General features: G+C 44.9%; 5 protein-coding genes and 1 pseudogene across 10 annotated transcripts in view; 2 read left to right on the top strand and 4 right to left on the bottom strand.

Annotated features, from left to right (window-relative positions):
- The first annotated feature begins 859 nt into the window (after positions 1-859).
- On the top strand, positions 860-9,996 carry nploc4 (NPL4 homolog, ubiquitin recognition factor). Of its 2 annotated transcripts, none has more exons than XM_008314918.3 (17): positions 860-1,028; positions 2,494-2,574; positions 3,616-3,725; positions 3,828-4,058; positions 4,240-4,288; positions 4,424-4,518; positions 4,619-4,742; positions 5,150-5,329; positions 5,416-5,502; positions 5,909-5,980; positions 6,063-6,189; positions 7,228-7,388; positions 7,844-7,915; positions 7,999-8,091; positions 8,194-8,316; positions 8,441-8,543; positions 8,765-9,996. In XM_008314918.3, the coding sequence occupies exons 1-17, from the start codon at positions 1,014-1,016 to the stop codon at positions 8,923-8,925; spliced, it is 1,884 nt and encodes a 627-aa protein (XP_008313140.1). In that variant the 5' UTR covers positions 860-1,013; the 3' UTR covers positions 8,926-9,996. The 2 variants fall into 2 exon arrangements, with proteins under 2 accessions (XP_008313140.1, XP_024913178.1); XM_025057410.1 differs by lacking the exon at positions 860-1,028 and adding an exon at positions 3,167-3,403 and having other exon boundaries at positions 2,513-2,574.
- A 3,549-nt stretch (positions 9,997-13,545) lies between these two features.
- LOC112486242 (UDP-glucuronosyltransferase 2C1-like) lies at positions 13,546-18,121 on the bottom strand. Of its 4 annotated transcripts, XM_025057413.1 has the most exons (4): positions 17,986-18,121; positions 17,742-17,813; positions 16,086-16,210; positions 13,546-16,054 (listed from the first exon to the last, which is right to left on the bottom strand). In XM_025057413.1, the coding sequence occupies exons 3-4, from the start codon at positions 16,200-16,202 to the stop codon at positions 14,567-14,569; spliced, it is 1,605 nt and encodes a 534-aa protein (XP_024913181.1). In that variant the 5' UTR covers positions 16,203-16,210; positions 17,742-17,813; positions 17,986-18,121; the 3' UTR covers positions 13,546-14,566. The 4 variants fall into 4 exon arrangements, with proteins under 4 accessions (XP_024913181.1, XP_024913182.1, XP_024913179.1 ...); XM_025057414.1 differs by lacking the exon at positions 17,742-17,813 and having other exon boundaries at positions 17,986-18,106; XM_025057411.1 differs by lacking the exon at positions 17,986-18,121 and having other exon boundaries at positions 16,086-16,269; positions 17,693-17,817.
- LOC103382211 (endonuclease domain-containing 1 protein-like) lies at positions 18,036-22,943 on the top strand. The gene is made up of 4 exons (XM_008314917.3): positions 18,036-18,177; positions 18,568-18,666; positions 21,584-21,881; positions 21,983-22,943. The coding sequence occupies exons 3-4, from the start codon at positions 21,600-21,602 to the stop codon at positions 22,601-22,603; spliced, it is 903 nt and encodes a 300-aa protein (XP_008313139.1). The 5' UTR covers positions 18,036-18,177; positions 18,568-18,666; positions 21,584-21,599; the 3' UTR covers positions 22,604-22,943.
- Positions 19,009-21,271, bottom strand: LOC103382210 (UDP-glucuronosyltransferase 2A2 pseudogene; annotated as a pseudogene).
- A 169-nt stretch (positions 22,944-23,112) lies between the features above and the next one.
- LOC103382209 (DELTA-stichotoxin-Hcr4a-like) lies at positions 23,113-25,107 on the bottom strand. The gene is made up of 3 exons (XM_008314914.3): positions 25,009-25,107; positions 24,811-24,933; positions 23,113-23,973 (listed from the first exon to the last, which is right to left on the bottom strand). Exons 2-3 carry the CDS (start codon positions 24,912-24,914, stop codon positions 23,523-23,525), a joined length of 555 nt encoding a protein of 184 aa, XP_008313136.1. The 5' UTR covers positions 24,915-24,933; positions 25,009-25,107; the 3' UTR covers positions 23,113-23,522.
- Positions 25,108-26,003: 896 nt separating this feature from the next.
- The window catches only part of LOC103382208 (bryoporin-like), a 4,763-nt gene continuing 2,909 nt past the window's right edge, over positions 26,004-27,857 (bottom strand). Inside the window, exons 1-3 of one of the 2 annotated variants that reach the window (XM_008314912.3) lie at positions 27,285-27,448; positions 26,879-27,030; positions 26,004-26,511 (exon numbers count right to left, since the gene is read on the bottom strand). In XM_008314912.3, coding sequence (XP_008313134.1) covers positions 26,085-26,511; positions 26,879-26,982 — 531 coding nt within the window. In that variant the 5' untranslated portion in view covers positions 26,983-27,030; positions 27,285-27,448 and the 3' untranslated portion in view covers positions 26,004-26,084. Of the gene's footprint in view, positions 26,512-26,878; positions 27,031-27,284; positions 27,449-27,857 lie in introns of those variants that run through there. The other variant, XM_008314913.3, reaches the window with a different exon arrangement.

A 27,857-nucleotide genomic window follows, 5' to 3' on the forward strand; every position in this document is an offset into this window, starting at 1 on the left:
CCACACAAGATAAGAACTGTCCCTTAATGGACATTAGTCTTCTGTAGTGTTGACACCAACTCCCCTGTTGAACTCACCCCTGTATTTTATTAAAATGAATAAAAATGTACATTGTATGCTCTGTACCTGTTTTTCTTCCTTCTTTTCTGTCGTCTTCTTTGAAGAAAAATGTTGATTTTACGGCTTTGTCACTGTCGTCCACCTCTTGTGTTTGTGATTATTAAATTGATCACAAAGTAAAGGCTTTATAATTATTTTATTTTTTACATGTGATAACAGAGAAATTTCTATGCACAAAGTAAAGGCTTTATAATTATTTTTTACATGTGATAACAGATAACAGAAAAACCTCTAGCTCTTTGTGGCTGTCCGTAAAAATATGACAGAGAAAAATGTCAAGCTTCTGTTATTAAATAAACAAAATAAAACAGTAACTTGACTAACAGTAAGTGCTTTTTATATTTTTTAATGATAAATTACCATTTTAAAACGTAGTTTAAAATGGGTAAAACGACACATCATCGGCACTTCCAGAAAAACACATATTTAAAGAAAATATTTTTGCATTTATTGGTTCGTCGTATTTAAAGACAAACGTCAACGTCGTCTGTTTCGCTTCAATCTATCAAAGCTTCATAGATTCTGCAGAAGAATTCGTGACTAAAAATATTCTGAGCTGTTACTCCACACTTTTACAGTGTACTGCTGCTGTACCACTGCATACACGTACAAAAACTAATAAAGCAATAAAATAAGCAATGGAAGGGGAGGACAAGGAGAACAACTAGGTAAACAATTCAGAAAGCGGAACGTTCGATTCGTTCAGGTCATGGTTCCCCTCCGGGCGGCTTTAGTGTGGAACCTTTGATTAAACGTCTAACGGTCACTAAAGACTGTTGCACCCGGTCTGCTGTTTGAGTTGCGGGATGAAGTTTGGTGTTAATGCTGCGTGAAGCTGCGTGAATTTTTGTTGCGTGCAGCCGGTGGAATTAGAACACATAGGTGGAGCCAACATGACGGACACCATCGTGAGTACAAAATACTGTGTATTTGTGTTAGCCGTTAGCCCTGAGCCCCGGCGATGATGAGGCAGCAGAATTAGCCTGGTTGCTAATGTTAGCCAGCTAGCCTCCATATTCAATTTTCCATAGGAACAAACTGTGGCCTGGTTAGCTCTGCCGGCTAATATTAGCAATGCGTAGAAAAGCGAATAAAATTAAACGTTTTAGTCAGAATTGTTAGTCTTTACACCTCCGTGGTGTTATTATCAAGGAGGCTCTAATATTTCTAGCCCGTGTTTAACTAATGTAAGCTTGTACGAGCTCGACGTTTGGAGCCGTCATTCATGGTGACATTTATTTTTGAAATCAGAGAGTCGGATAACAGAATGTAGTTTCAAACTCACATCTTAATCTGTCAACATGGCTTTTTATCGGCTGCTTTTTAGAGGCTGCTGAGCTCAGATCAAGATTAGTTTTTGCATCGTCATGGTTAACACAATGTCCCGTCACTGACACCAGTCACTGTGCATTCTGAGGGGGGGTGATGCTCCCCTGTTTTGAGTGGCAGCTGTTTGTTGTTGGAACAGTTCATACAGGGTCGTTAAAAATAAAGCAGGGCTTTTACAAAGACGGACTTTTGTCTGGAGTGTTCCACAGTTTGAATGAGAACAAAACAATACTGAAGTTGCGGAAGCTCCAGCTACAAAAGAAAACAACTGAAACGTAGTCCAGTGAATTCACGGTGACGGGTTAAAAAAAGACGCAACGTCATTTGACAGATTTTCAAAAAAACACGGCCGTCCAAATCAGTGGTTTTAGCTGAAACGCTGCTGGTTCATTGCCCTGTCACGTGATCAGTTTGCGTCTGTGAGGCGGAGACATCTAAGTCAAACAGATACATACTGTATATAATGAACGTCAACACAACTATTAGATTATATTAAGTGAATGGTTGTCTGTTGTTTAAAACAGAACGTTGATGTTTGTGAAGTTCTTACTGATAGATTGACTTCAGGAGAGTTTGTAGTAGTCCACTCACTGTCGCCTCCTTCAGCACGTTCACTTGTTCGCAGTCCTTTGTTCAGATTGCCATCAGTGACATGGACTGGTCTCAGATTTCCTCAGTCGACCTGCAGCTTAAATGAGTCTTTTTCTGGAGGTGCTTTTGTAGAGAGAAAGTGAATGTTTTTTCTAAGTGAGGAATCCTGTTAGAACGTCTGTCCAACAGCCAGGTGAAGCAGTGGACATGTTGACATGTGGACACGTTGACATTCACTGCTCTGGCCTTGTTTCAACATGGTCCAATAAAGCTGTCTCCATGTCCTCTGTCAACAAGGTTTTTTATGCTGTGAAAGACTGGGACCATTACAGACTGGGATTTTTGTTTTTGTCACTGAGTTATGAATGCATCTATACACTCTGATGTTTCACTTGTTCTTATCAAAGAGCAGACGTTGTGACTTGAGTAATTCTGGTGTGTCTGTCTCCTCAGATTGTCAGAGTGCAGTCTCCAGAAGGGATGAAGAAAATTCCTTCATCCAAGAGGGAAACGGCTGCTGCCTTTCTCAAGAAGGTAACTGCTCTGGTCTTATTTACCTGGCTACCTGTCAAGACAGAACAATATAAAAATATGAACTGGAAAGACTTCCTTTCTTTACAGGAACACTGTAAAACACTGTTTGTGTCCGTGGAACAAGTTCCTCCCACGTTCTGTCTCAACACCTGAATGTCACTCAGGCTACGTAGGGATCTGACGTCTTGGCTTAATAGTGTGTCACAACCAACATTTTAGGCTCATACTGCCACCCACTGTACCTGAGGGTGTAGTGTCATGGTATAACCACTTTTTGAGATAATTCAGTTCACTCCTTACGCCTTGATGCATGATTAATTTTTTATTTCAACCAATGAGAATTTTTACGGATTTGTATCTATTTTTGTTTTAACCCATTCACATCAGTACAGTGAGAGCAGCTCTGAGCAGCCAGACGACACTGCAGCTCAGTACTGTCAGTGTAAACAGATCTGCTGCAGTGTGTGAGTGTGTGTGTGTGTGTGAGGGAGGGAGTGAGAGAGAGAGAGAGAGACTGGTCCAGTCTCTGGATTGGTCATGTACGGTGTTTTTCAAACTCATTTTTGCTGAGGTTGTTGAACCTGACCTCCAGGGAGAACACACGGATGTAAAAAGACAAACATGTCAAGCAGTTCCTGGATCTCTTGATTCCAGCAGAAAGCTGACTCTGCCTCACTGCAGTCACACCTCATTAAACATTGATACAACTGTGGGTCGGAGGAAGGAGGACCGGGCCGTCGGATCAATGAACGAATCGGTTTCAGCGAGGGTCTGGTGATGAAACACAAAACCAAGGGTGTGAGACAGAGAGACAAATACATGGAGGGAGGTGAGGGGACGAGGGGGGTCTTCTCTGTCTGTAATAATAAATAAAGACAGTTGACTGACAGCTGTCAAACTGCCACAGTCTGAAGGTACAAGGTCATGACTTTGATCTGGTCAGATGTTCATGAGGGCTTCACCGGTTCCCACAGTATTGTTTTCATCTGTACTTGATCTTCTGTTCAAAATGTTGTTCAACCTCTGGTTCTCCCCCCACAGGTCGCCAAAGAGTTTGGCTTTAACTCCAATGGTTTCTCTATTTATGTGAACCGCAACAAAACTGGAGAGATTTTATCTCAGAACAAAAGTCTGAGTTTTCTCAAAATTAAGTGAGTACATCGTCTGTGTGTGTGTGTGTGTGTTTGTTTGTGTGTGTGTGTGATGATCATCCGGCCTCAGTGAAGACTTCTCTGGTGTGTGTTTCTCCTCAGACATGGCGACATGCTGTTCCTGTTCCCCTCAGCAGCGTCTTCCTCCTCGGGGGAGGTGATGGATACGGCCCTGCCCCACACGTCCTCCTCTCTGCCATTCTTCTCCTCCTCCTCAACCTCCTCCACAGCCATCCCTCGCTCCTCTTCTGCTCCTCAGATCCAGGAGGACGAGATCGATCAGTATCTGACCAAGCAGGACGGAAAGATCTACAGGAACAGAGACCCACAGCTGTAAGAACACGGCCCATCAGTCTGGACTAGAACCACTGTCAGTGTGGGAACAGACCAGGAATTAGAACGTAGAACATCTGACCACTGTGTCTTTAAAGATGTCCAGATCAGTCCAGAGTTTCTTTAAATGTCCACAGCCTTCACCTGTTGTAAGTACAGTGTGTGTGTGTGTGTTTTGCAGATGTCGTCACGCGGCCCTGGGAAAGTGTGTGCACTGTGTTCCGTTAGAGGTAAGAGATGCGGCCCTGGGAAAGTGTGTGCACTGTGTACCGTTAGAGGTAAGAGACCCCATGTTTGGTTTCCCATCATTTCCCATCATTCCTCCAGTCAGTTTTGTCATTGTCTCCTGCCTCTGTCTCCGTCAGCCTTTTGATGAAGACTACCTGAATCACCTCGACCCGCCGGTCAAGCACATGTCATTCCACGCATACCTCCGCAAACTGACGGGTGGAGCAGATAAGTGGGTTGCTGCTTCTGTTTTTTTTTTATTTAAATTCATCTTTTTTTTTTTTTTTTTTTTTTTTTTTAATTTTTCTGAAATGCTGTGTTTTTCTCCTCAGAGGGAAATTTGCTGCTCTGGAGAACATCAGCTGTAAGGTCAAGTCAGGCTGTGAAGGTCACCCCCCCTGGCCCGACGGCATCTGCACCAAGTGTCAGCCCAGTGCCATTACACTCAACAGACAGGTATGACAATCAGAGCCACAGTGATGAGGTCAGAGGTCATTCTTAAGATCCTGTCAACCAATGAACAGCTGTTCCTCCGGAAGAACCCAACTTTGTTCTTCACACAGTTCCTTTGTCGTCGTTAGTGGTGTAACGATACAATCAACTCACGATACGATATGATTTACAGTTTTTGTCATGATGAACAATTCATTTTTATTTCAACTGATGTGAACTGTGTCGGATTTGTATTCATTTTAACCCATTCCCGATGCATCGTTACATCCCCGGTCGTGGTTTTATCAGGAGAGTTACGGCAGCGGCCACACGTCTGAATTTATCTGTGGGTTCTGTTACACTCACCTCAGAGATCTGAGCGGATGTTGACTTGTTTTGCTGAGTCATGAGTTCTGTTTTTGTCCTGTCAGAAATACAGACACGTGGACAACATCATGTTTGAGAACCACACCATTGCTAACCGCTTCCTGGACTTCTGGAGAAAGACGGGCAGCCAGAGGATGGGCTTCCTGTACGGCAGGTACACTGAGCACAAGGACATCCCTCTGGGTATCAGAGCTGAGGTGGCCGCCATCTACGAACCCCCCCAGGTGGGAACTCCCTCCAAATGTTTTTGTTCTGTTTTGGTTCCGTGTGAGCACGTTGAGAGATAACCATTCTGTCTGTTCTGTCCCAGAATGCCACTCAGAACAGCCTGGAGCTGCTGGAAGATCCCAGAGCCGCGGCCGTGGACGAGATCGCTGCCAAACTGGGGCTGTGTAAGGTCAGAGCCGCGTCACCGTCCATCCGTCAGCTCATCCTGTTGTTGTTTGTTGGTTGTTGACGTACGAATGATCTGAACAGGCCAAACTGGTTCAAACCAGTTTTCTCGGTCTGTCTGTCCTGATAAAAAGGTTTCAGTTTGTATTTCACTGTTACCGGTTTTTCATTAGCTTTCCAGGTGTAGTTTTTTGTAGTGGCAGAAGAGGGCGCTGTTTTCTTATTTTCATTGGCCAGTTTATTAACAGTTTAGGCCCAGTGAGGACAGAGAACAGAGCAGCATGTGGATCAGTGATGCTGTTACTGTTGGGAACATTGGACGTGTCTGTCTCCACTTCCTGGCCAACTGTGGAACTGCATGTCTCCTGGTTCACGCAGTGTTCACACCTGTTTCCATGTCTGTCCTTCAGGTGGGCTGGATCTTCACAGACCTTATCTCTGAGGACACAAGAATAGGAACTGTCCGCTACACCAGAAACCAGGTAGGAGCTCTGACACACCCCTTCCCTTCATCAGCATGTCTCATGACCTGCTGACCCTCTCTGTGCTGTGCTGTGACATCAGGACTCTCACTATCTGAGTGCAGAGGAGTGCATCACGGCTGGATTCTTCCAGAACAAGCACTCGAACCCCTGCAGGCTGTCACGTGATGGATACTTTGGTTCCAAGTTTGTGACAGTGGTGGCTACAGGTGAGTTTGTGACTTCAGGTAACCATGGTAACCAGCCAAGAGTTAGAAAGTTAGACTGGACTGTGATGTGATGTGGCCATCCCATAATATTAACCAGTGTAACTGAAGACACATGTTTTCTCTGGGACTGTAGCCAACAACAAGTGTGCTGTACACATACACCTGGTCCCATCACACAGCAGTGACATCATCACTTCACTCTGCATGGATCATGCGGATCATGTGACCTCTGATCTGGAGCCAAGAGTTTGTTTTTATTTTCTCATTGTTTCCAGGTGTTGAGATCAGAGATGAAGGTCATTACTGTCTCTGTTTATAGACCCACATGTTTGTGTGACTGCTGTTGTCATGGTTACCGTCTGATGACAGAAAAGGCTTTAAAGTGTGTGACAATCCAATGAGACTGGAGGTTCACACAATGAATATCAGTGTGAATAAATAAAACACACACACACCTGCTTAACAACATCTGAACTTTTATTATTTTTCCATTGAGAAAACTGCTATTTTATATCACAGTTGATCCTCTGCTGCCCCCTTTGGTAAGTTTTGATATAGTCTTCAGTCTAATAAAAAAGTCTAACATTTTTTCAGTAAGAAAAACTGACCACAGGAGGCAGCAGTGGACCAGCAGCTCATCTCTCCTGGTGAGCTAGAGTCACTGGTTTTCTCTGGGAGAAATATATTTACAAAGTAAATATATTTGTTTTGATTTGATTTCTCTTGAGGGGCTTGAAATTCTCAAAAGTGCTGGAGCTCTAATGTTGTTTGTGTTTTTGTACAATGGTTTCAACAAATATTCCTGTGATTGAGTCATTAAAAAGGTTGTAATTAAAACCTGCTCCACCACAGTTTGATTCTCTTCTGCCTTCCAAGACCCTCCACCTCCCAAGTGGTCTTAATCCAGCACAGCTGGAACAGTCTGGATTAAATTTGAGAAATGATCCATGAAATAGTTAAAAAAATGAAACAGCTTTTACAGCGACTTTGTCGATGGTTCTTCACACTTAAACTTCTGAAAATTCTCCACATCTCCAGGAGGTCCAGACAACCAGGTCCACTTTGAAGGGTACCAGGTGTCCAACCAGTGCATGGCTCTGGTCAGAGACGAGTGTCTGCTGCCCTGCAAAGATGTCCCAGAGCTAGGCTACGCTAAAGAGTCCAGCCCAGAACAGTACGTCCCAGACGTCTTCTTCAAGGTGAGAGGTCAAAACTGTGTGTCCTCCTAGACCGGGACACTCCCGGAGTGTCCCCTGGATCTCTGAATGGTTCCATGTGAAGTCCAAAAGTGGAATTTCTTTCACTTTTATTGAAAATAATTTAGTCTGAAAACTTCAAACCAAGGAGCTGCTGTTTAAAGTTTATTTGCTGGGATCAATTACTGCATGTCTGAAGTAATACTTCAGACTAAAAGTACTCTGGGGATAAAAACCTTCATTTTGTCAGTAGTTACAAATCTGTAGATGTCAAATACTAATGTTCTTGTCAGCGTTTAGAACCGTTCTCCTGCGAGAGCTGCTGCAGCCAAAATATGACTAAATATGCTAACAATTAGTCTCACCTGTGGCAGCTAACAGTAGGATTGGAGGTCAACATCAGAACAATGACGATGAAGTTAAAGCTGAAAAGGTTTTTTTTTCCCCTCCATCAACAGGACAAAGACAAATTTGGGAACGACGTGACGTTCCTGGCGCGGCCTCTTCCTGTGGAGTACCTGATCATAGACGTAAGAGCCGCTCCATGAAGGTAGGAACTAGTTGTCTTAGCAGTGTGTGTTTGACCTTCTGACTTTCTCTGACCTCTCTGAAGATCACCACCACCTTCCCCAAGGACCCTCAGTTCACCTTCTGCTCCACTCAGAATTTCCCCATCGAGAACAGAGACCTCCTGGGGGAGACGCAGGTGAGGGACACCAGCGTTCATCACCCTGTAGGAAACACCTGCTGCTGAAGACACAGTATTGACAGAAACTGTCTCCTCCTTCTTCTTGTCACGTTTGTGCAGGACTTCCACACTTTGGCCTCCCACCTGTCCCAGTGCTCCTCGTCCTCCTCCACCTTCCTGGACGTGGTGTCGGACTTCCACCTACTCCTCTTCCTGGTCACTAACGAAGTCATGCCCCTGAGGGTGAGCCTCCCTTTTTTACATTGGTTTTCCTGTTCCTCTGTCTGGAAGAGTTTCAGAGACGGAGACACCAACGTGCCCCTCCGTCCGTCCTCGTCTCACTCCTGCTGTTGTCTTGTTGTGACAGGACAGCATCGAGCTGCTGCTGGAGGCTGTGAAGACTTCTAACGAGGACCTGGCCCAGACCTGGAAAAGGTCTGAGCAGTGGGCCACCATCGAGCAGCTCTGCAGTAAGTCCCAGTGATGTGGACCAGCTGTCCACTGGTCTGCACCAGCTGATACATTTCTCACAGAGAGTTTTTAGTCCAGAGATATTAGAGGTTAGCCAAAGAGTTGAAGCTAAAGATTAGCCCAGGATGCTACTGTGCAGCCGTCGTCTCTTTATTTTCTGACAAAAGAATCTGTTGGTAAAATGTGTGGATGATCCAGCAATGCTCCCTCTGCTGTCCAGGTACTGTGGGCGGGCAGCCGCCCAGCTCTCTGGGGTACGGCGCGGCGGGTGGAGCCTCAGCACCGTCTTCCTCCTCGTCCATGTGGTCGTGTCTCCACTGCACCTTCATGAACCAGCCTGGCACGGAGCACTGCGAGATGTGCAGCCTGCCACGCAATTAACACCAAAGCTGCCCCCTCTGCCGATGACATCACAGTAACAGGACCACACCCCTGCCTCCCTCTCCCTGCCCCCACAGAGCAGACATCACAGTCTGCCCATTCGGACTTTCAGACACAGTCACGTCAAACCCGTCGGGACGTCCTCAGTCCTCACAGCATCAGAGGTGGGGCTTGGTTTAAAAAGCACTTTCCCATAATTATAACCCCGCCCCCTCCAAACACAGCTCCTCCCACTCCAACTAAAAACCTGCTGTGACTCAGGAAACAGCGAAGACTGCAGTGTTTGGGCGTTCTCCGTCTTCAGCAGCTCCCATCAGAAGCCTGTCTTCATTGGACTGGACCTTTGTCTCCATCAGGTTTTAGTCACGACCTTCAGTGGACAATCACTGGTCCGACCACAGACCAGACCTACTCCACCTTCATTTCCTGATGTGGTTCCTGATGGACTCTGGTTTGTTGGACTTTAGTTGAAATTTTGGTGGATTTGAATTTGGACTTGTTGTGATCTGTAGCTGATTAAGGAAAAACGCCACGGACACAGAATCAACGTGGTCGAAGCTACGATCGTATTCACCTTTAGGTGTTGCTGGAACCAACCAGTGTTCTCAGAGTTTGTTCTGTTTGAATTCATTAGCTCCTCCTCGTCCACACACTAGTGTCTCTGGTTGGTGTTTGAGGTGGAGATATTTATGAGATGTGTGATTTTTTATTTTATTTTTTTCCCTGAAGAGTTTCACAGTAATTCCATATGGAGTGATAAATAATTTTCAATTAAATTTACAGAAAATTGACAATATATCTGGTAAATGGATCCATTTTTTACCACCCCATTGGATTCTTTTTGGCTCCTCCCCCTCCATGTAGATCATGTGAGAGCGACTTCTTCTGATGTCACACTAACGACTGAACAGCGACATCATCTGTTTCCCTTCTGTTTCTGCTGCGTTCGCTGGTGGAGTCGTTGCAGGTCGTAGCATCACAGCCAGTTCATGTCATTTGCTGTTTGCCTGGATTTAATAAATGTGATAAAAATTTAAAATGAAATAATAATAAACTAAAACTCTTCCTACACGTCTGTATTTTTTGTATTTTCTGGTCTGGTGCTTCAATCACTCCCAGTTCCACCTGCGTCTGCAGCACAGGAAGCTGACGGACGGTCCAGGCTCCACACCAAACCTCATGGAGAAAATCAGGGATTTTAGTTCAGAACAAAAACTCAGTGCTGTCTTGGTCAACTTTCATGGTTCTCTGTGGAACTAGTATTTCTGGTAAGTCTTGGGTTAAAACCCTTCAACATTTACAGATGCAAACTACTTTTCTATCCACAGGATTAAAAGTCGACCTGCTCTGTGATTGGTTGTAAATCATTACATCATTATGACACTAATCACAACTTCTACCAAACTGCTCTGTCATCATCCTTTAAACGTGCGCACTGTCAGGAATAAATGGTGTTTTCTTACTGATTACTTTCATCCTCCCTCCAGGATCTCTATGCTGGGGGCTCTTTTGCCCCCTGAGGACCCCTGATGTCTGGAGGTCAAGGACTGACACTGACTTGAGTGAGTATTCATGGCTGTGGACATCCACCTGTCGTGGACCAGCTCTGTGGTCCGGCCCAGTTCAGCACGATAGTCGTTAGCTTCTTCAGCTAACACAGATGCGAAGCAGATGAAGATCAGGAATGTGAGACATCAAAGGGTTCTAGAGGAGGGAAGGAAACGTCCCAGAGGACTGAGGTCAGGCTGCCGTTAATCACTGTCCAAAACAAACCTGTCTTCAGGACTCTGTCCACGTTTCATCATGTCTGCCGGTCTGTGGGCCACTGAACTGCTCTGTGGACCACACCAACAGCAGCCTCTGCGGTCTGCTCCCTGGTGAGTGTGTTTATATTCAAACACCAGGTGTGCTTTGTCCCTGGTTTTATTGATGGTTTGTGTTGGTTCATAAACGTCTGTTGTCGGTCAAAAAAATAACATTTTCTGTCGACTCCATGAAACAAACAAAAATAAAACCTTTATTGATTCTACTATGACGTGAAGCTCAGGTGGGTGTGGCCACTGAACAGCCTCCTCCCCCCCGCTCCTCCTGCTCCTTCTGGTCTGGTGGTGATGATGAAGATAAAACCCTCAGCTTCATCCTGGTCTTCTCAGAACTGAGAGTGCAGCGTTGAACCTGGAACTGTTTTTAACCAGTGTGAAGGACTGTGAGGAATGGAACCTGCAGCACGTTTCTTCTTCTTCTTCTTCTCTCTCTTCTTCTCTGCAGCTCTGTGTGCTGCTCACAAACTCAGAGAGAGCTCCAGACCAGAGTGGGACTTGAGGAACGAAGGTAGGTGTCTGATGGATGTTCTCCTGCCCTTGGTCGTCTTAAACACAGGAACTGTTTCTTTTCTGCGGACATTTCTGTCCAAACCTTCAGACACACAGACAGACTCAGATCTACCAACCCTCCTTCACGTCCATGGAGAAAACTTTCTTTTAAACTCAGGGTCAAAACTCAGCAGTTGTTGAAGTTTGAATGTTTGTTGTTTTTTTGTTTTGTTTGTTTGTTTTGTTGTTGTTTTGTTTCTTGTTGGGAATTTAGTGTTTGAATAACTGGTCATTTTTCATCCTGTCCTGCAGCCCCTTCATGCATTTATTTGTCTTGTGTGTGCAGAAGAGAAGGTGACCACCAGGGGGTGTGCTAACCTCACACTGGTGCTGGACAACTGGAAATTTGCCATCGTGTCGCAGGTCAAAGATCTGCTCCTGCACGACCACAATACAGTGCTGCCTGATTATGGAAGGTGACGTCACTGAACCGTTCATCTGCTGTAATAAGTATTGAGGGAGAACTTTACTAACTGTAAACCCACACGCTGTCTGTGCTCAGCTCAAGGCTGGTGTTTATCCCTGTAATAACTGTACTGTGGTGATTGTTTGACTTTCTTCGACTCAGGATCCAGCACCTGTCGGACGCTCTCGGCGACCTCTACAAGGAGTTCAATGCCATGAAAAACCGTCTGGCCGAACTGACCGCTAAGTTTGACGCAGTGGAGGGCTTCGTGGACACTTTTCAAACTGGAAGGAAACCTGTGCAGCGCCGAGTGGGGTACCGACCACCTGTGGCAGCTGGGGGTCAACCTCAGGGGAGGAAGAGGACCAGGGTGGTGATCCGTAAAATCGTTAGACCAGCTGCTTGACAGGAAGCTAGATTTGGAAACGAAGGCGTGATGACCGGAAACCTATATTTGTTCACAACTCTCTGTCCACGGAGAAATCAGTGACTATAACCGAGGGACACAGGAGCTACAGTACACTGTTATTGTTGTTGTTCGTGTTTCATGTCACTTTAAATAAGGCTGACTTTTCTTTTTCTTTGTCTGTTTTAACGGTTTTAATCATGTTCTATCGAGACCGGTGTGTAAACATGATACAACGTGCGTTGATTGGCTGTTGAGAGTCACACGACCGATGAGTTAAGAGAGCGGTGTGTCTGAACTGGAGCGTCTGCTGCTGTGCCAATGACCTCGTGTATCAATCGAACGTCGTACGGAGGGGAGAAAAGTATCGTTCAAATACGACAATTATCATTCGTCTGTCCGGACTGTGGAGTTTATCCACACCGCCGACAGCACAGGTTGGTGTTGAGCTAACATGGCTAACGCTTCAAGATGAGACAGTAGCTGCAGGAAAAGAGTTTTACTCCAACTACGGCACAGAGAAAAGTCATCTAGTTATTGTCATCAAAATAAAAATAATATCTTCTCCATAAATTCTGTTTTGACGTCAATAATGTTTAATTTGAGGAAGCCTTAGTTTGGCGCTGTTGTCATCCCCTGGTTGAACTCACATACATGACAGAGTAACTGCTCAGGATTTGACTGTTTAATTTGAGGTTTGATACAAATACTGTTGGTAGTAGTTCGACGTTTAATACAAATACTGATAGAAGTACTTCAAAGATGAATACGAATACTAATGGAAGTAGTTCGAAGTTTAATACAAAGACTGATAGAAGAGAGAGAGTGGCTGACTCAGCGACTTGAACCAGGTGAACGGAGTCCTGTCAGGGTTTACTTCGGTGCCATGACGGACATCGAACAGCTGCTGTGGAATCGCCGCTTCAACGCACGTCCGGTCAGGAGTGGGAGAAACAACTCCCAGCAACAGAGGACGACAGGTAATTTACCTCTGTGTGTGTGTGTGTCCATCATGAAAGTTTAATTATAGCTGTATGGTAACTCTAGCTATCTGATAGAAAACGACGACAACAGAGTGTTAAATAAATATAAAAATGTATTGACATTTCGATTAAAAGCTGCAGCTATAGGAGTCAGTGATTTTAAATTTAAAACGTCCTCTTCTAAGTTAACGTTACAAAGATAGGATTTTGCTGCTGTGATGTACGACTGCCCCCTGCTGGTTCAGTAACAGCCATGTAGTGTGAAGATGTCTGTAAAACATTAAAATACAGTGACGGGAATGGAGAGACAAACAGATCGTTAAAATTCTGATGGTTCTGTTTAAATGTTAACCTCAGTCGGTCTGCATTGTTCTGTGGCAGATACACACACACACAAACACACACACACACAGACCGGTCATAAATATATGACATGAAGGAGCTCCAGAATGGTTTGATCCAAATAGGTTTTATTGAAGTCATGTCTGAACCTTAGCTGTCCACCCGGCCTTCTGCAGATTTTGGCCGAGCAGACACGGAATCGGTGCCGAACCTGACAACTGGAACCAGAAGGAGGACTGTGGACACATGGACGTTAGTGAAACAGTATTTAAATGCTGGATGGACGGTTCCTGTCAGAACCCGTACTGATGGATCTGTGAAAAACAAATCTAGCTGTGGACACGATGAAGATATTTGTTTAATTTGTCTTTTAATGTTTTCATTATTTGGTATTTGTTTAAATCTTTATTGATAAAGACACAAAAACAATTCCTCTTTGAAATAATATAATTAAAATTAACTAAATATAAATTCAATTTTTTTTTTTTTTTTTATTATTAAAAACCTATGAACGCTACACAATGTTAGCCTCTACATTGACTTTTTCTTCCTCTCACTTGTTTCCATATTCCATGTTGGAACCAGTCTGTATCATATTAGCCTTTGTTAGCATGTTCCAGCACTGAGGGAGTTACTGGGGTGACTTCACATTAGTACCAAGTCCTCTTTCTAACACTGATGTTTTCTGTGGTGGTTCTTGTTGTTCCACTATGGTAAATAGTACCATAATGACTGTTTAACCTTTGGTGTGTAAAGTTCCTGTATATTCTGATAGTACTACTCCAGCTGGAACTATTTTATGGTCACATCAGTCCATACACTTTTGTTCAGTTTCTGCTCATGTGAAGGTACTGATATTGTTACCAGTTATGCTATAAGTTTCTGCAGGGAGGAGGGACCAGAAGTGATGGTGGAGGAGGTAGGAACAAGCAGCTACTGAGAACTTGAACCTTTGATTGGTTAATAGAACAAACTCTGCTAATGTTCATTTACAGTCGAGAACTTCTCCGGTCAAAACTCCTGAGTAACATTTTGGGTAGGTCACCAAACATTTACAGATGTTTGTTCAAAATCACTGAGGTTAGGACTTTTAGTTCTTCGTCTAACTTTTCAGCCTGTCAAGTATTTGCGTCTACTCCTGCTTTGTTTTGCTCCTCCTGCAGAGTCGAAGGCACAGGAATCTTAGGGATCCCACCACAGTCCCCACCAGCAGCAGCAGGACTGCTAACACAAAACACAGCACGTCCACAGAGTAGTAGGAGAACCAGGGCATCTTGTAGGACTGGGTGCGTAGATGTGAAGCCCCTTTGTGTCTCATGACAAACTCTGTCCAGAAGATGGCAGTGTCCAGAGGATGCATGGGTTTGTCCAGATGGAGGTCAGACAGCTGCTTCATGTTGGTCCTGTAGGAGGGATTCTCAAGAACTTCTTTTACTGCCTCCAGAAAGTTCTGACTACTGATTCTAGCCGCATCCACCACCTTAGCAGCTCCTCGTGTTTCCAACCTCAGGACATTTTCAAACTGGTCAAACAGCAGAGGGAGACCTAACACTGGAACACCGTGGTAGATGGCCTCGTAGATCCCGTTAGTTCCACCATGAGCCACAAAGGCCTTGATTTTGGGGTGACCCAGAAGGTCGTTCTGAGGCATCCAGTCCACCAGCAGAGTGTTGTTGGCCAGATTTTTGGGACGCTCACCAACGTGCTTCCATATGACCTTCTGAGGAATCTGGGCGAAAGCAGCAGCGATTTCAGAGGTGATCTCCACAGGTAGACCTCTCACCAGAGTACCAAGAGACATCAGGATGAATCCATGTTCTCCAGAACTTTGGACAAACTCCTCCAGGTCAGGTGGCAGAGGTTTAGAAGGTTTACACTGAAAGCCACCAATGTAGATGATGTTGGGCATGGTGGGTCTGGGGAATTCAAAGTCAAAGTCCACCCTCATCAGCCAGATGTCTGCTCCCTGTAGGAGGTGGTAGAAGTTTACATCTGGTCCAAAGTACCGGTCCACCAGTCGGTTGTAGGGAGGACAAACTACAAACTCGTCAACACAGGTGTTCAGAATATAGTAAAATATATTCATGGCTCTTTGCCTGAACGTCATTTTATCTGGTACAGCATATCCTGAGGTTGGAACGTAGGACCAGGGTGAGGGAGCAACCACAAAGTGTCCTTCTCCACTGGTGATCCATCTCACATTATAGACTGTTGGTAGTTTTAGTTCATGGGCTATCAGGACCCCTACAGGCAACCCTGGGTCAATAAGAACCAGGTCATACTGAGCATCACGCAGCTCCTTCATTAAGGTCTGGTTGTTAAACATCTCCACGGCCAACATGCTGGCCTTCTGGTGGATGTTGTACAGTCCAGTCATCATCTCCCAGTAAAACTTCCCAAACGTGATCACAGACGAGCCTTGCTTCTTGATCTCCAGCATCTTCTTCAAGAAGTTGACGAAGAAGTCCTCCTCCTCGATGTCTATGGCCTGAGGCAGGGTGACGGTGATGGAGCGGTAGTGCGCTGCACTTTCTTTAACGTACCAGCTGGTGGCAGTGCGGACCACTGTCATCTCATGGCCCCGAGCGTGGAGGCTCTGGACCAGCAGGTTCATGTTGACCCAGTGGCTGCCGTAGCAGGTTCGTGTTGACCCAGTGGCTGCCGTCCACAGGGAACACCAGGATCTTCCCACTCTGGACACCAGGGGGCAACAGGGTGGAGACCAGTGCCCCCAGAAGGAGCAGAGACAGTCCTTGGAAACTCCCCATGAGAGAAACTTCAGAGCAGAGACAGGAGAAGTTCGACATCATGTGACATGTGAATTAGTACCAGGGGCTAGAGTGAGTAACAAGGATTAGATTTAAAGCAGGAACCTGAAGGATGGTTGGTTCATGTTATGTAACAACTCTTTGTCTTATTTATGATGAACTATTTGTTTTGATATTTTTCAGTGTCTTACTCCATTTTCTCGGCTAACCTTTAGTTAGTTTTGTTTGGTTAGTTTAATTCTCTTCGTTCTGCTGAAGCTACTGTAGGTTTTGTCGATTAATAAATGAAACGAATCATTCACACGTTCATAATAATAATCACAAAATCAATAGTTAATTGATATTAAAGGTTAGAAATTATGCCATAACTTAGTTCATGTTTATTTTCACATTTTTAAATGTCACTGTTTTTTAAATGTGTATTCTGTTCTTATACCGGAACCAGTATTCGCCACTTGTTGCTGTTACAGCTGATTTAATTGAGACGTTGCATAAAACGAAGGATCGACGCATATAAATTAAAGTGACGTTATTATGCTTACGACGAGAGCAAAACGAGTTACTTTGTTAATTGATAACGAATGGACAGTAATTGCCGATTATGTTAAAATGCATTTTTACTAATTCATTTAATATAATATTTAGTGCAATATTTAATTTCTATCCTCGAACTGTTTTGTAAATGTAGTTCTCGCGGCGTGAACGAGAGGCGGCGAGGAGAGCTGCAAATAAATGCGGGTTTGAAAGACCCGGTGTTGTGAAGAGAGTTACGGCTACATCAGTTTAATGGTTTGGTTGATGGGGGCCCATTTGGTTACACTTCATGGCTCAGATTTATGTATATTCAGAGTATCGCTGAGGTCAGTTTTATGAAAATATTCAACGTTTTAGCTAAATATTAGCCATGTTTACTTTGACTTTGGCCCATTTTCTCGGCCACTTCTGGCTTTTATTTTGGATTTTCGACATTTTACACCACACATCCGGTGTAGTCTGCTGCACTTCAGCCTATGGCTAGGCTAACTTTTTAAAATCTTTTGGCCAAAATTCATGTAGTTCTGAACAACCGTTGACAACATGGCGACGTTTTCTTAAGTACAAGCTAAACGTTTAGGCTAACAATACATTTTAAGGCACTTTTTTGTAATTTGAAATAATTTAAAATATTTCTGGTCTCACTTTAAGTCATTTCTAATATAAAGTTCACTTTTATCTTCTGTACATTTTTTAAAGCTCAACCTTTTATTTAGGAAACATTTGACTTAACTCTTAGTTCCCTGTCAGTCAGACTGGTAAAGTGTTCAGGCTGTTGGTGATGGTTTTAATTATTCACTTAATTATTTCTGCTACATTTTTAGTACTTGATTAACAGTAATGTGAATGTAGTTAAAAAACAGATTTGATGAGATCTTTTAGGCACAAGACTTGAAACTAGAGAATACTACTGTAAGAGTTTGTTCCCATCAACAGAAGTTTTGACAAACTCTTACATGTTTCAAAGTCCAGCCGAGTTCCTGCTTCTGGTCTTTGTTCACTCACTGATCTTTCTACTATTTACAGCACAGCCTTCAGGTCCAAACGGAGGAACACACTCCCACAAGTGTCCAGTTTCTGCACACAGACAGTGGAAGAAGCAGAAAGAGGAATAAGGTCTACACACACACACTCACTCACTCTCAACTGTTTGTTTGTTTGTTTGTTTTTAGTCTCTGTCAGCAGAATCACATTCTCACTTCCTGATGTCCAGTCAGGTTGGAGAAACAGGAAGAAAGCAGTTACTCACCATGAAAAACAACCTGGAGCAGATATTCACTTCTCTTTTCTGGACCAGACGAGACAAGCGTTGGGTCTAAATGGACAGGAACCCAAACTCCAGACTGGATTGTTGTGTTACATAAGGAGAAAACACAGAAAGAGGAGGGGAGAGAGGAGGAAAAGAGGGAGGAGGAGCAGAAGTCCAGGAAAACATAACTAAGTAAGTGAGGAAAAAAAAAAGAAAAACCCAGGACTACACACACACACACACACACACACACACAGGCTCCAGTGGATTAGTGTTAAAGTAATCTGATCTTTTTTTTTCCAGACTGAAGCTTAAATTAACCTGGTCATTGAGTACTTTGTCCTGTTATTTTAGCCACAGCCACAAAGATGTTACTGTTTTACAGCGTGACACTTTGTTCTCTCTGGACTTTGACCTGAGTCCTGAACAACTAGCTGGAACCCAAAGAACAACAACCCTGTCTGTTACTGACTCCACTTCTTTACCAGATCTGAGAACCGATCAGTACCAGGAACGTCACATCATTCAGAGCAGGCACATCTGGAAACTGAAACCAAGTCTGGTGTGTTTGCATTTTTACAGATGCATGCTGGTGTTTTAAGTCCAAACCAGGAGGAAAACCAGGTGAGCGGGGATGCCAGCAGATCCATCCATCCTGAAATCCTGAAATCCTCAAATCTGGTGAGCAGCTCGTCTCGTTATGCAGAACTGTAAAAGAAACAACATTTTCCTGTATGATTTAGCAGAAAAAAACACATCTGTTTTTTCTTCTATCCAAAGTTAAAGTCACAACAGTCGTCCTCACAGTCATTTTATTTCTTTAATTTAACCTTTATTTAATCAGAAAGAAAAACATCATCTCTTCGACCTGAGTGCCTTGGTTAGTACAAGATGTACAGTATACAAAAATAAAACTGGATCAGAACCATCACCACAGACAAAGTTAGGACATGAACCGGTGGTTTCCAACATGTTATTCTTACATGAACCGGTGGTTTCCAACATGTTAAAAGATTTTAGCACAAGTAAAAGATTTTAGCATTAAAAGCTGTTTTCATTTATGTTTACTTGTTATTGTCACGTTCAAAATCTACAACACTAATAGATAATCACAGAAAAACAGGAAAGGACTCAGGAATGTGGTTTTCACTGTACTAGGGAGATATTCCTAGGTAAGGACTACAAAGAAGGAACCAGGAACGCATGTTGTTGTCATCTTGACCTGGAACATCCAGACGGACCGTCTGCGTCTACTCCTGCTTTGTTTTGCTCCTCCTGCAGAGTCGAAGGCACAGGAATCTTAGGGATCCCACCACAGTCCCCACCAGCAGCAGCAGGACTGCTAACACAAAACACAGCACGTCCACAGAGTAGTAGGAGAACCAGGGCATCTTGTAGGACTGGGTGCGTAGATGTGAAGCCCCTTTGTGTCTCATGACAAACTCTGTCCAGAAGATGGCAGTGTCCAGAGGATGCATGGGTTTGTCCAGATGGAGGTCAGACAGCTGCTTCATGTTGGTCCTGTAGGAGGGATTCTCAAGAACTTCTTTTACTGCCTCCAGAAAGTTCTGACTACTGATTCTAGCCGCATCCACCACCTTAGCAGCTCCTCGTGTTTCCAACCTCAGGACATTTTCAAACTGGTCAAACAGCAGAGGGAGACCTAACACTGGAACACCGTGGTAGATGGCCTCGTAGATCCCGTTAGTTCCACCATGAGCCACAAAGGCCTTGATTTTGGGGTGACCCAGAAGGTCGTTCTGAGGCATCCAGTCCACCAGCAGAGTGTTGTTGGCCAGATTTTTGGGACGCTCACCAACGTGCTTCCATATGACCTTCTGAGGAATCTGGGCGAAAGCAGCAGCGATTTCAGAGGTGATCTCCACAGGTAGACCTCTCACCAGAGTACCAAGAGACATCAGGATGAATCCATGTTCTCCAGAACTTTGGACAAACTCCTCCAGGTCAGGTGGCAGAGGTTTAGAAGGTTTACACTGAAAGCCACCAATGTAGATGATGTTGGGCATGGTGGGTCTGGGGAATTCAAAGTCAAAGTCCACCCTCATCAGCCAGATGTCTGCTCCCTGTAGGAGGTGGTAGAAGTTTACATCTGGTCCAAAGTACCGGTCCACCACTCTCTGATAATGAGGGGCGGCCACAAACTTGTAGAAACCTTTGGAGAAAAGGTCCTTCATGACATTTGTGACTCTTTGTCCAAAGGTCATCTTATCAGTTGCCATGTGTCCTACAGCTGGAACGTAGGACCAGGGTGAGGGAGCAACCGCTGAGTGTCCTTCTCCACTGGGAATCCACCTCACGTTCAAAACTGTTGGCAACTTAAGTTCATAGGCAACCAGGAGTCCTACAGGCAACCCTGGGTCCAGGAGAACCACATCATACTGAGCATCACGAAGCTCCTTCATCAGAGTCTCGTTCTCCAATATCTGCAGAGCCATCATGCTGGCCTGCTGGTGAATAGTGGAGAGCTGATTCAAAATGTACCAGAAGAAATTGACCAGAGCAGTCGGAGAAACTCCTTCTTTCTGAAAGGTCAGGGTCTGCGTCAACATGGAAATGTAAAAGTCCTCCTTCTCCATCATGTTGGCCTGAGGCAGGGTGACGGTGATGGAGCGGTAGTGCGCTGCACTTTCTTTAACGTACCAGCTGGTGGCAGTGCGGACCACTGTCACCTCGTGGAGCCTCTGGACAAGCAGTTTCATGTTGACCCAGTGGCTGCCGTCCATAGGGAACACCAGGATCTTCCCACTCTGGACACCAGGGGGCAACAGGGTGGAGGCCAGTGCCCCCAGAAGGAGCAGAGACAGTCCTTGGAGGTTCTCCATGGAGGAACCCTGACATACACAACATAACAATCAAGTTTATTATGAACAGCACATGTGGACCTGGTCCACTCACACACCTTTAAGAACCACAGCGGAGCAGAGCAGACTGTCCACCCAGTCAGATCAGTGTTTACAGCACTGCCACTGAACACCAGTGAGCTGCAGGAGGAGACATCAGGTCTAAACTCACCGTCAATCCCTGAGAACCACTGCACAAGTCCTGTGTGTTTGCGTGTGCACGTGTGTGTGTGTGTTTGGACTGAATCAAAATAAATCCAGACTTCAACCCTGATTGTTGTTACACAACACAGCGGAGAAAGAGGAAGTGAGGGGGCGTGGCTAAACCATTCAAATGTAAATAAGATAATAGAGCTCCACCTACTGCTGGTGGAATGTGAACTTTGACACACACACACACTCATAGCTGTCCTAAATGTTTGTACATACTATTAAAAAAAAGTGGGCTAGCAAAAGAAGTTAGTTCAGATAACTAAGGGTTAGCTACCCTTTTAGCTGGTTGCCTTTTAGCTAACCTTCAGATTCCGTCGTGGTTGTTTTGCTAGTTGTGGTACATTATGCCTACGTGTTAGCATTCTTTTTATGTTGTAGATGGACGAAGAAAACCTTCATTTCCTTTTTTTTGTTTTTTTTTTTTTCTGTATGATGGCTAATGTTTTAGCAGCTCCTCTTTGAATTCTGTGGTTTGATGACAGCAGCCTCCAGGTCAGTGCACTAAAGGTTCCTGTGTGTTTCAGTTCTGGACCTCTCAGGATGTCTGGTCTCTGTCCTCTGGTCCTGGTCCTCCTGGTCCTCTGTGGAATCTGGGTTCCTGCTGTGTCTGATGTCGGGGACTTTTCTCCATGTTTGCAGTTCTTTTACAGGTCCTGTCCCCCTAAAGGTCTGACAGGGACCACCATCTGCCAGCGCTACCTTAACCAGTTCCGTTTCGCCACACTGTACAGTCGACAGCGGCGCTCGCCCTGGTTCTCTGCTTATGTCTATTCAGTACCAGCTGGAAAAAGGCCGCCAGCAAACTGGAAGTTTGAACCTCAGGTCTGTGTGGGAGCGGGCGATGTCTAAAAGTTAGCCAAGAATTGATTTCAAAAAATAGATTCCCTCAACTCCCACTGTGTCCTTCTCTGTTTTGGTAACAGTTAGCTTATCCAGGATCTGATGGGAACATGATGCTGTTTCCACCAGGTTCCCTGGACCAGAACTTGGTGGACAGTCAGGGGGTGGAGCTGGACTACATAAATTCCACCTACTCTCGAGGTCACATAAACCCCAGCATCCACCACAAGAGCAACGAGGACCGCATGGCCACCTTCACGCTCACAAATGTGGTTCCTCAGAAGGCAGGGTCCAATGATGGACCCTGGGAAACCCTGGAGCAGCACGTCAACAGAACCCTGGCCTCTTTCTGTCTTGGAGAGTCCTATGTGGTAACTGGAGTCATTCCGTACCAGAGTGAGGAGCGCTGGCTGAAGAACCACCGCGTGGCCGTGCCGGAGTATCTCTGGTCCACCTACTGTTGTCCAAACTTCAACCACAGTCTTCCTTCAGAACTGAAGAACGCCTTCCCCACGTACGCCGCCATCGGACGCAACGACCGCAACAGTTCCCAGGAGATTGTTCCAGTGAGTGAAAAGGCGAAAAAGGAGTTCAAGGGCTACGACGTGAGACGCATGTCTCTGGAGGAACTAGAGAAGGTTCTGAGGGACAGACTTGGAACTGAGGTCAGGATCTTTTACGAAGGCTGCGCAGGATTAGACTAGTCCTAATCTGCAAAAGTCAACCCCTCACTCTCCCTCACCAAAGTTCATAGAATAAAAAAATCAATACATTCAGCTGGTAGTTAAACAGGAAGCTTTTATGTCTGCTGCCTCCTGTGGTCAGTTGGTGTCACTGAGGTCAGTCTGAACAAAGAATCACAAACAGTGAAGTCACAATAGAACTTGGTGACTGAGGCAGCCGTGGATCAACAGCTGCTGAGTCATGGTCTTCTCTGTGGACACTGCTCTGTCCGTGGTGTTGAATTCAAACTCCTGTCACGTGATTTCAACCACGATTAACTCAAACTAATTATTATTTTTTAATTCTGTCCTCGTTAAAAATCACTCACCTCGTTTAAATAATCCAGACGTGTTCTTAGCTCTGACGTCCAGCAGGTGGCGCCAATGTCTCACGAATGAGTGACTATCAGATTAACGTGAACGGTGGTTATTCATGAGATTAAATATTACAAATCAAAATATCTGATTTGACGACTTCATTTCAGGTTGTGTTTTTTTTTTTTTTTTTGCCAACGTCCTTAATCATCGTCTTATAGTATTTCTTTAACAAGTGTTAAAATGGTACTGTGTTTTTTCACAAACTAAATTAACTACACAATATTAATGTTTATCATAACTGAACATTAATGTTGGTGTTAACATATATATGTCATATTTATATATATACATATATGTCATATGTATTGTATATATATTTTAAATTATGTATATATATTTTACTTGATGACTTTGAACTCATCTTACTGGAGGTTTTTCCTCATCTAACTTCCTTTTCATGTTTATTTGTTGTCATTGATCATCAGACACTGGTGTGACGTTCAATCAGATGCTTTTTATTGAGCCAACAGTTGTTTTACAGAACAGTACCAGGAACTAATGGAGCTCATCCAGCACACACTCACTAATACGTCTGGTTCATGGGGGGTGAGAAGATCTTCTCCCACACCTCCACCTTCATGATGGACCTGCCCAACGGAGACATGGTGGCCTTGATGTCCAGGGTTTTTCCCTCAAAGGTCAGGTCACAGCCGTTGGCCTCCAACCGTTTGAACCCGTTCTGCTCCTTGTCGTAGTACATGTTCTTGTACAGGTCCTCGTTGCACTCTTTGCTCTGAGGGAAGATTCCAATCGCGAACCAGTTCTTGTACATGTTGTAGTCGTAAGGCACGGAGAACATGATGGCCAACTTCTCTTTAGCGTTGTTACTGTTTCTCCAAAAGAGGTCATAGGTCAAGACTCCCACTGCACCTGAGGCCTTGCCACCACTCTTGGAGAAGTTGCACACTTCGGTCTTCAGGGGGCGCACAGTGGGCTGTGGTGGGGCGTGGCAGTTGCCGTTCTCCAGGAAAACCCTGAAGAAGTGAAGAACAAAAAAGGGGATAGAGAAAAAGATAGGAAAAGTTTAATGGAGAGTCAAGCTTCAATCAGTGGACTTGTTGTTGTGGCAGTAAAAGCTTCTTGGCTGGGGGGGGGCGCTGATGAGCAACGACGATGTAGAACACATTTTGAAGTGGCTCCTGTGGAATGTGAGGATTTTTATTATTTATTAGTTTGTAAAGTTGTGCTCAGTGTAAGAAGGCGAGGCAGGTAAACTCAGACATCGCCATGACAGGCTCAGAGTTGCCGGAGCAGCCACAATCTAAGACACCTGACCAGCATGAGGGAAATGATGGCCGGGATGCAGAGAGGTTTTACAAAACAGTTTAAAGAGGGAAATTTCAGCTCATTTGGAGTATTTTGCAGGAAGTCCTTTGACTCAACGACAAACCGATACTGGATGGAGCCGACTACACTTTATGCCCTAAGGCCCACAGATGGTGAGACCCCACGGCCACTTGTTATTGAAGTGAACTTATTTCAAATTCCAAACTAATGTTTGTTTTCCAGTCAAACTAACGTTGGTAGAATCAGTGAAGACGTCCAGGTGAAGTGTTTAGCTAACACTAGCTCTGGTGCACTAGTAGTTAACGTTGTCTCCAGGCATCAGATCTTGAAACAAACTTCACTGCCACCTACAGGCTGGAATGTTACTAATGCACCCTAAAGTCTCAGCTAAGTCCCTCTGGTGACTTCCTGTTGGTGTTGCACTGGGTCGGGGGCCCAGTGTCGTCCCCACTGACTGTGGCTCAGCACCACATTCACTTCATCACAAAGAAAGAAAAAAACAGGGAACTGTCCCTTTAACTCACTTGGGGTCCAGCAGGCAGTACTGGTTGGTGAGGTTGGTGATCTCGATGGTGATGTTTCTCCGGCTCGTCAGGTTGGCGGCCAGAGCCTCAGCTGACTCACTCATGATGCTGGTCTGGTTGGAGCTGGAGCAGAAGCTAACATTAAAGGTTCAGTCTGCAGTTTCCTCAGGTTCTACGTCCACACTGACGGGTTCTTACCTGGTGACGGGAACCTTGGTTCTGTGCTGACTCTGGTGGCAGCAGCTGCAGCTATGAGAACTCACCGTACTGCTCCACCTTCCAGTTTGGAGAGAAATGGGCGTGGTCCACCCACTGACCAGAGCCCACCCACATGTGTCCCCACCCACAGGCACCTGTCAGTCAGAGGACAGGCATGTAGACTCAGGAGTGTTCAATTCTGGAGTCGGGGTGTGACCCATAACAATGAGCACTGTGACTCTTTCAGACTGTCCTGGCAGGTTCGATCGGTTTTTGGTCCCTTGACACTGAGTCTCAGGAATGTTGTGTTTCAAGCCTTCGGTGCTAAGGTTTGGACCTGGAGACAACGCCTGGAGACAAGACCCAGAGACAAGGCCTCCAAACAGGACCTGGAGACAGTCAGAACAACATTCCTTCAAACTGTCCACCATATCTGAAAACCAAACCCAGGTTTGGTCTGAACCTACTTTCCCTCCATCTTCTATGGACAACTTCTTTGGAAACTGGACAAATCTTGGGATTACTACTTCCAAGGACCTCTATAATCAGAACAACGTTCCTTCAAACTTAATGTTGTTTAACCCCCGCCCACTCACCCCTCCCTCTTCAGTCCGCAGACAAAATCAGTGACTTTAATATTTTGTTTTTTCCCTTTAAATCATCTCTCTGTTTCCTTTATTTCTGCTCTTTTTTCTTGATTGTTGTTTTTAAGGTTGCTCTTTTTCATCAGTTTTATTTTGTTCTCTTTCCTTTTTATTTTTTAACCCTATATTTCTTGTCTGAAGTTTCACATACTTTACTTATTTGTATTTTTTTTATTTTGATGTTTGTATATATTGTTTGCCTTTTCTCCTCATCTCTCTTTTCTAATTTCTCTTTTCTTTAGCTCTTTCTTCTGCTCATGTTATCTTCGTCATCTCTGACTTTCTGTTTTTCTCCTGCTCTTTAACCTCTTGTTCTTTTCATGGCACCTTGAAATAATCAGAGACACAGTGTGGATCATTGACTCGTTTTATTGATCAAACACCAGGACCTGACATGAGGGACCCTCTGAGTCTGGGTTCTCAGACCCAGGTCTAACCCATCCTGTCGTAGACCTCCAGTTTGACCATGGCCCGGCCCTCGTCGGACATGCAGGCCCTGATGTCCACGGCGTTGTTCCTGAACACGACCCCCGAGCCGTCGGCCTCGTGGCGGACAAAGTGGGAGAAGTCTTTGCTGTTGTACATGAGCTTATAGAGCTTCTCGTCGCAGGCCTGGCCCTTCTCGAAGATCCCCACGCCCAGCCAGTTCTTGTAGAAGTTGTAGTCGAAGGGCACGGAGAACATGACGGCCATCACGCCATCGCAGCTTTTCTTCTGCATGTGGAAGATGTCGTACGTCAGGACCCCCACGGCACCCGACGCCGTGTTGTCGTCCTTGGTGAAAGAGCAGACCTCCGTGTTGTTGGTGCGGACAGTTGGCTGAGGAGGACTGAAGGAGAAACCACTCTCCATGTAGACCCTGGTCAGAGCAGGAGAGACGGAGCTCACTCAGAAAATCAAAACCAAAACATTAACAGACAGAAAAAAGCTAATCACCCAATATCTCAATAGTTCGCTGTGGGATATCTAAAGGTTAGCCCAGAAAATCAAACCCTGATCCATTGTTGTTGTTGTTGTTGTTTGTGTGCATTCATTGAACAGGAAGGGTGTAGAAGAGAGAGGAGGAGGAGGAGGAGGAGGTGATGCTGCACAGGATTCAGGCTGGAGATGAACCTGGGTCACAGGGAGGGCCCCCACCTCCTCCCCAGGTGAAACAGTTCTGGGGCGTGGCCCTGTTACTTCTCTGATCAAATCAGTTCTAACTGTGTGCAGGAAAGTTCCATTACTTTGGATTAACCAGGCAGTAAGAACTGCTCAGGTTGGAGATCTCCATGGAGCAGTTGCGATTGGTGGTGAGGGTGGCGGAGTGGGACTCTGCTGTCTCAGGCATGATGAAGATGAGGAGGATGAAGATGACAGCTGCTAGAAACTGGAGGGACTGACAAAGGAGACAGAAACACATCAGAGCTCAAGTCCTCAACCTTCAGAACGTTCAGAACCTTCTCATGTTCTAAAACCATCACCTCTACAGAAGAACCTTCTCATGTTCTAAAACCATCACCTCCAGAACCTTCTCATGTTCTAAAACCATCACCTCTACAGAAGAACGTTCTCATGCTCTAAAACCATCACCTCTACAGTAGAACGTCTCTCTCTGTCCACTGAATGTTGAAGGAACATGAAAGTACTCACATCACCGTCGGCGTCTCTCAGACAGGAACACAGAACGTCCTCTGACTGCAGACTGACTTCACTCGCCCCAGTGTCACATCTGGCCACACCCACCAGGGGGCGTGGCCTCAAATACCAACCCGACCTGAAGAGCTGAGGCCTGATGGACCTGAACTAAATACCTGAACATCTGGTGAGATTTAAAAAACCAACAGACACACCCACCTCACACACACACACACACACACACACACACACACAGTGGCCTCTGACTGAACATGAGTCATTTTAAATGGAGCAGAAATTCTTAAATCCACAACAACTAAGACAGTCATTCATCATTAGCAGACACACACACACACACACACACGAATGATGAAAAATCTGAAATCATAGTTTTGTGTCAAACTGTGAAACTGCAACAAACTACAGAGTGAAAAACAGAAAACAATTGGAAAATGGAATAAAATAAAATGACAGGAAGTAACACAATACGAAAGTGACAAAAACAGTCAGAACAACAGTCACTGCAGGTGATCTGATTCTGATTAGAATTTATTTACACCGTCAGTGGAGAGTGGACAGTCAGTCAGT

This window comes from Cynoglossus semilaevis, chromosome 8 (genome assembly GCF_000523025.1).
Source record: "Cynoglossus semilaevis isolate Cse_v1.0 chromosome 8, Cse_v1.0, whole genome shotgun sequence".
Classification (NCBI taxonomy): Eukaryota; Metazoa; Chordata; class Actinopteri; order Pleuronectiformes; family Cynoglossidae; genus Cynoglossus; species Cynoglossus semilaevis.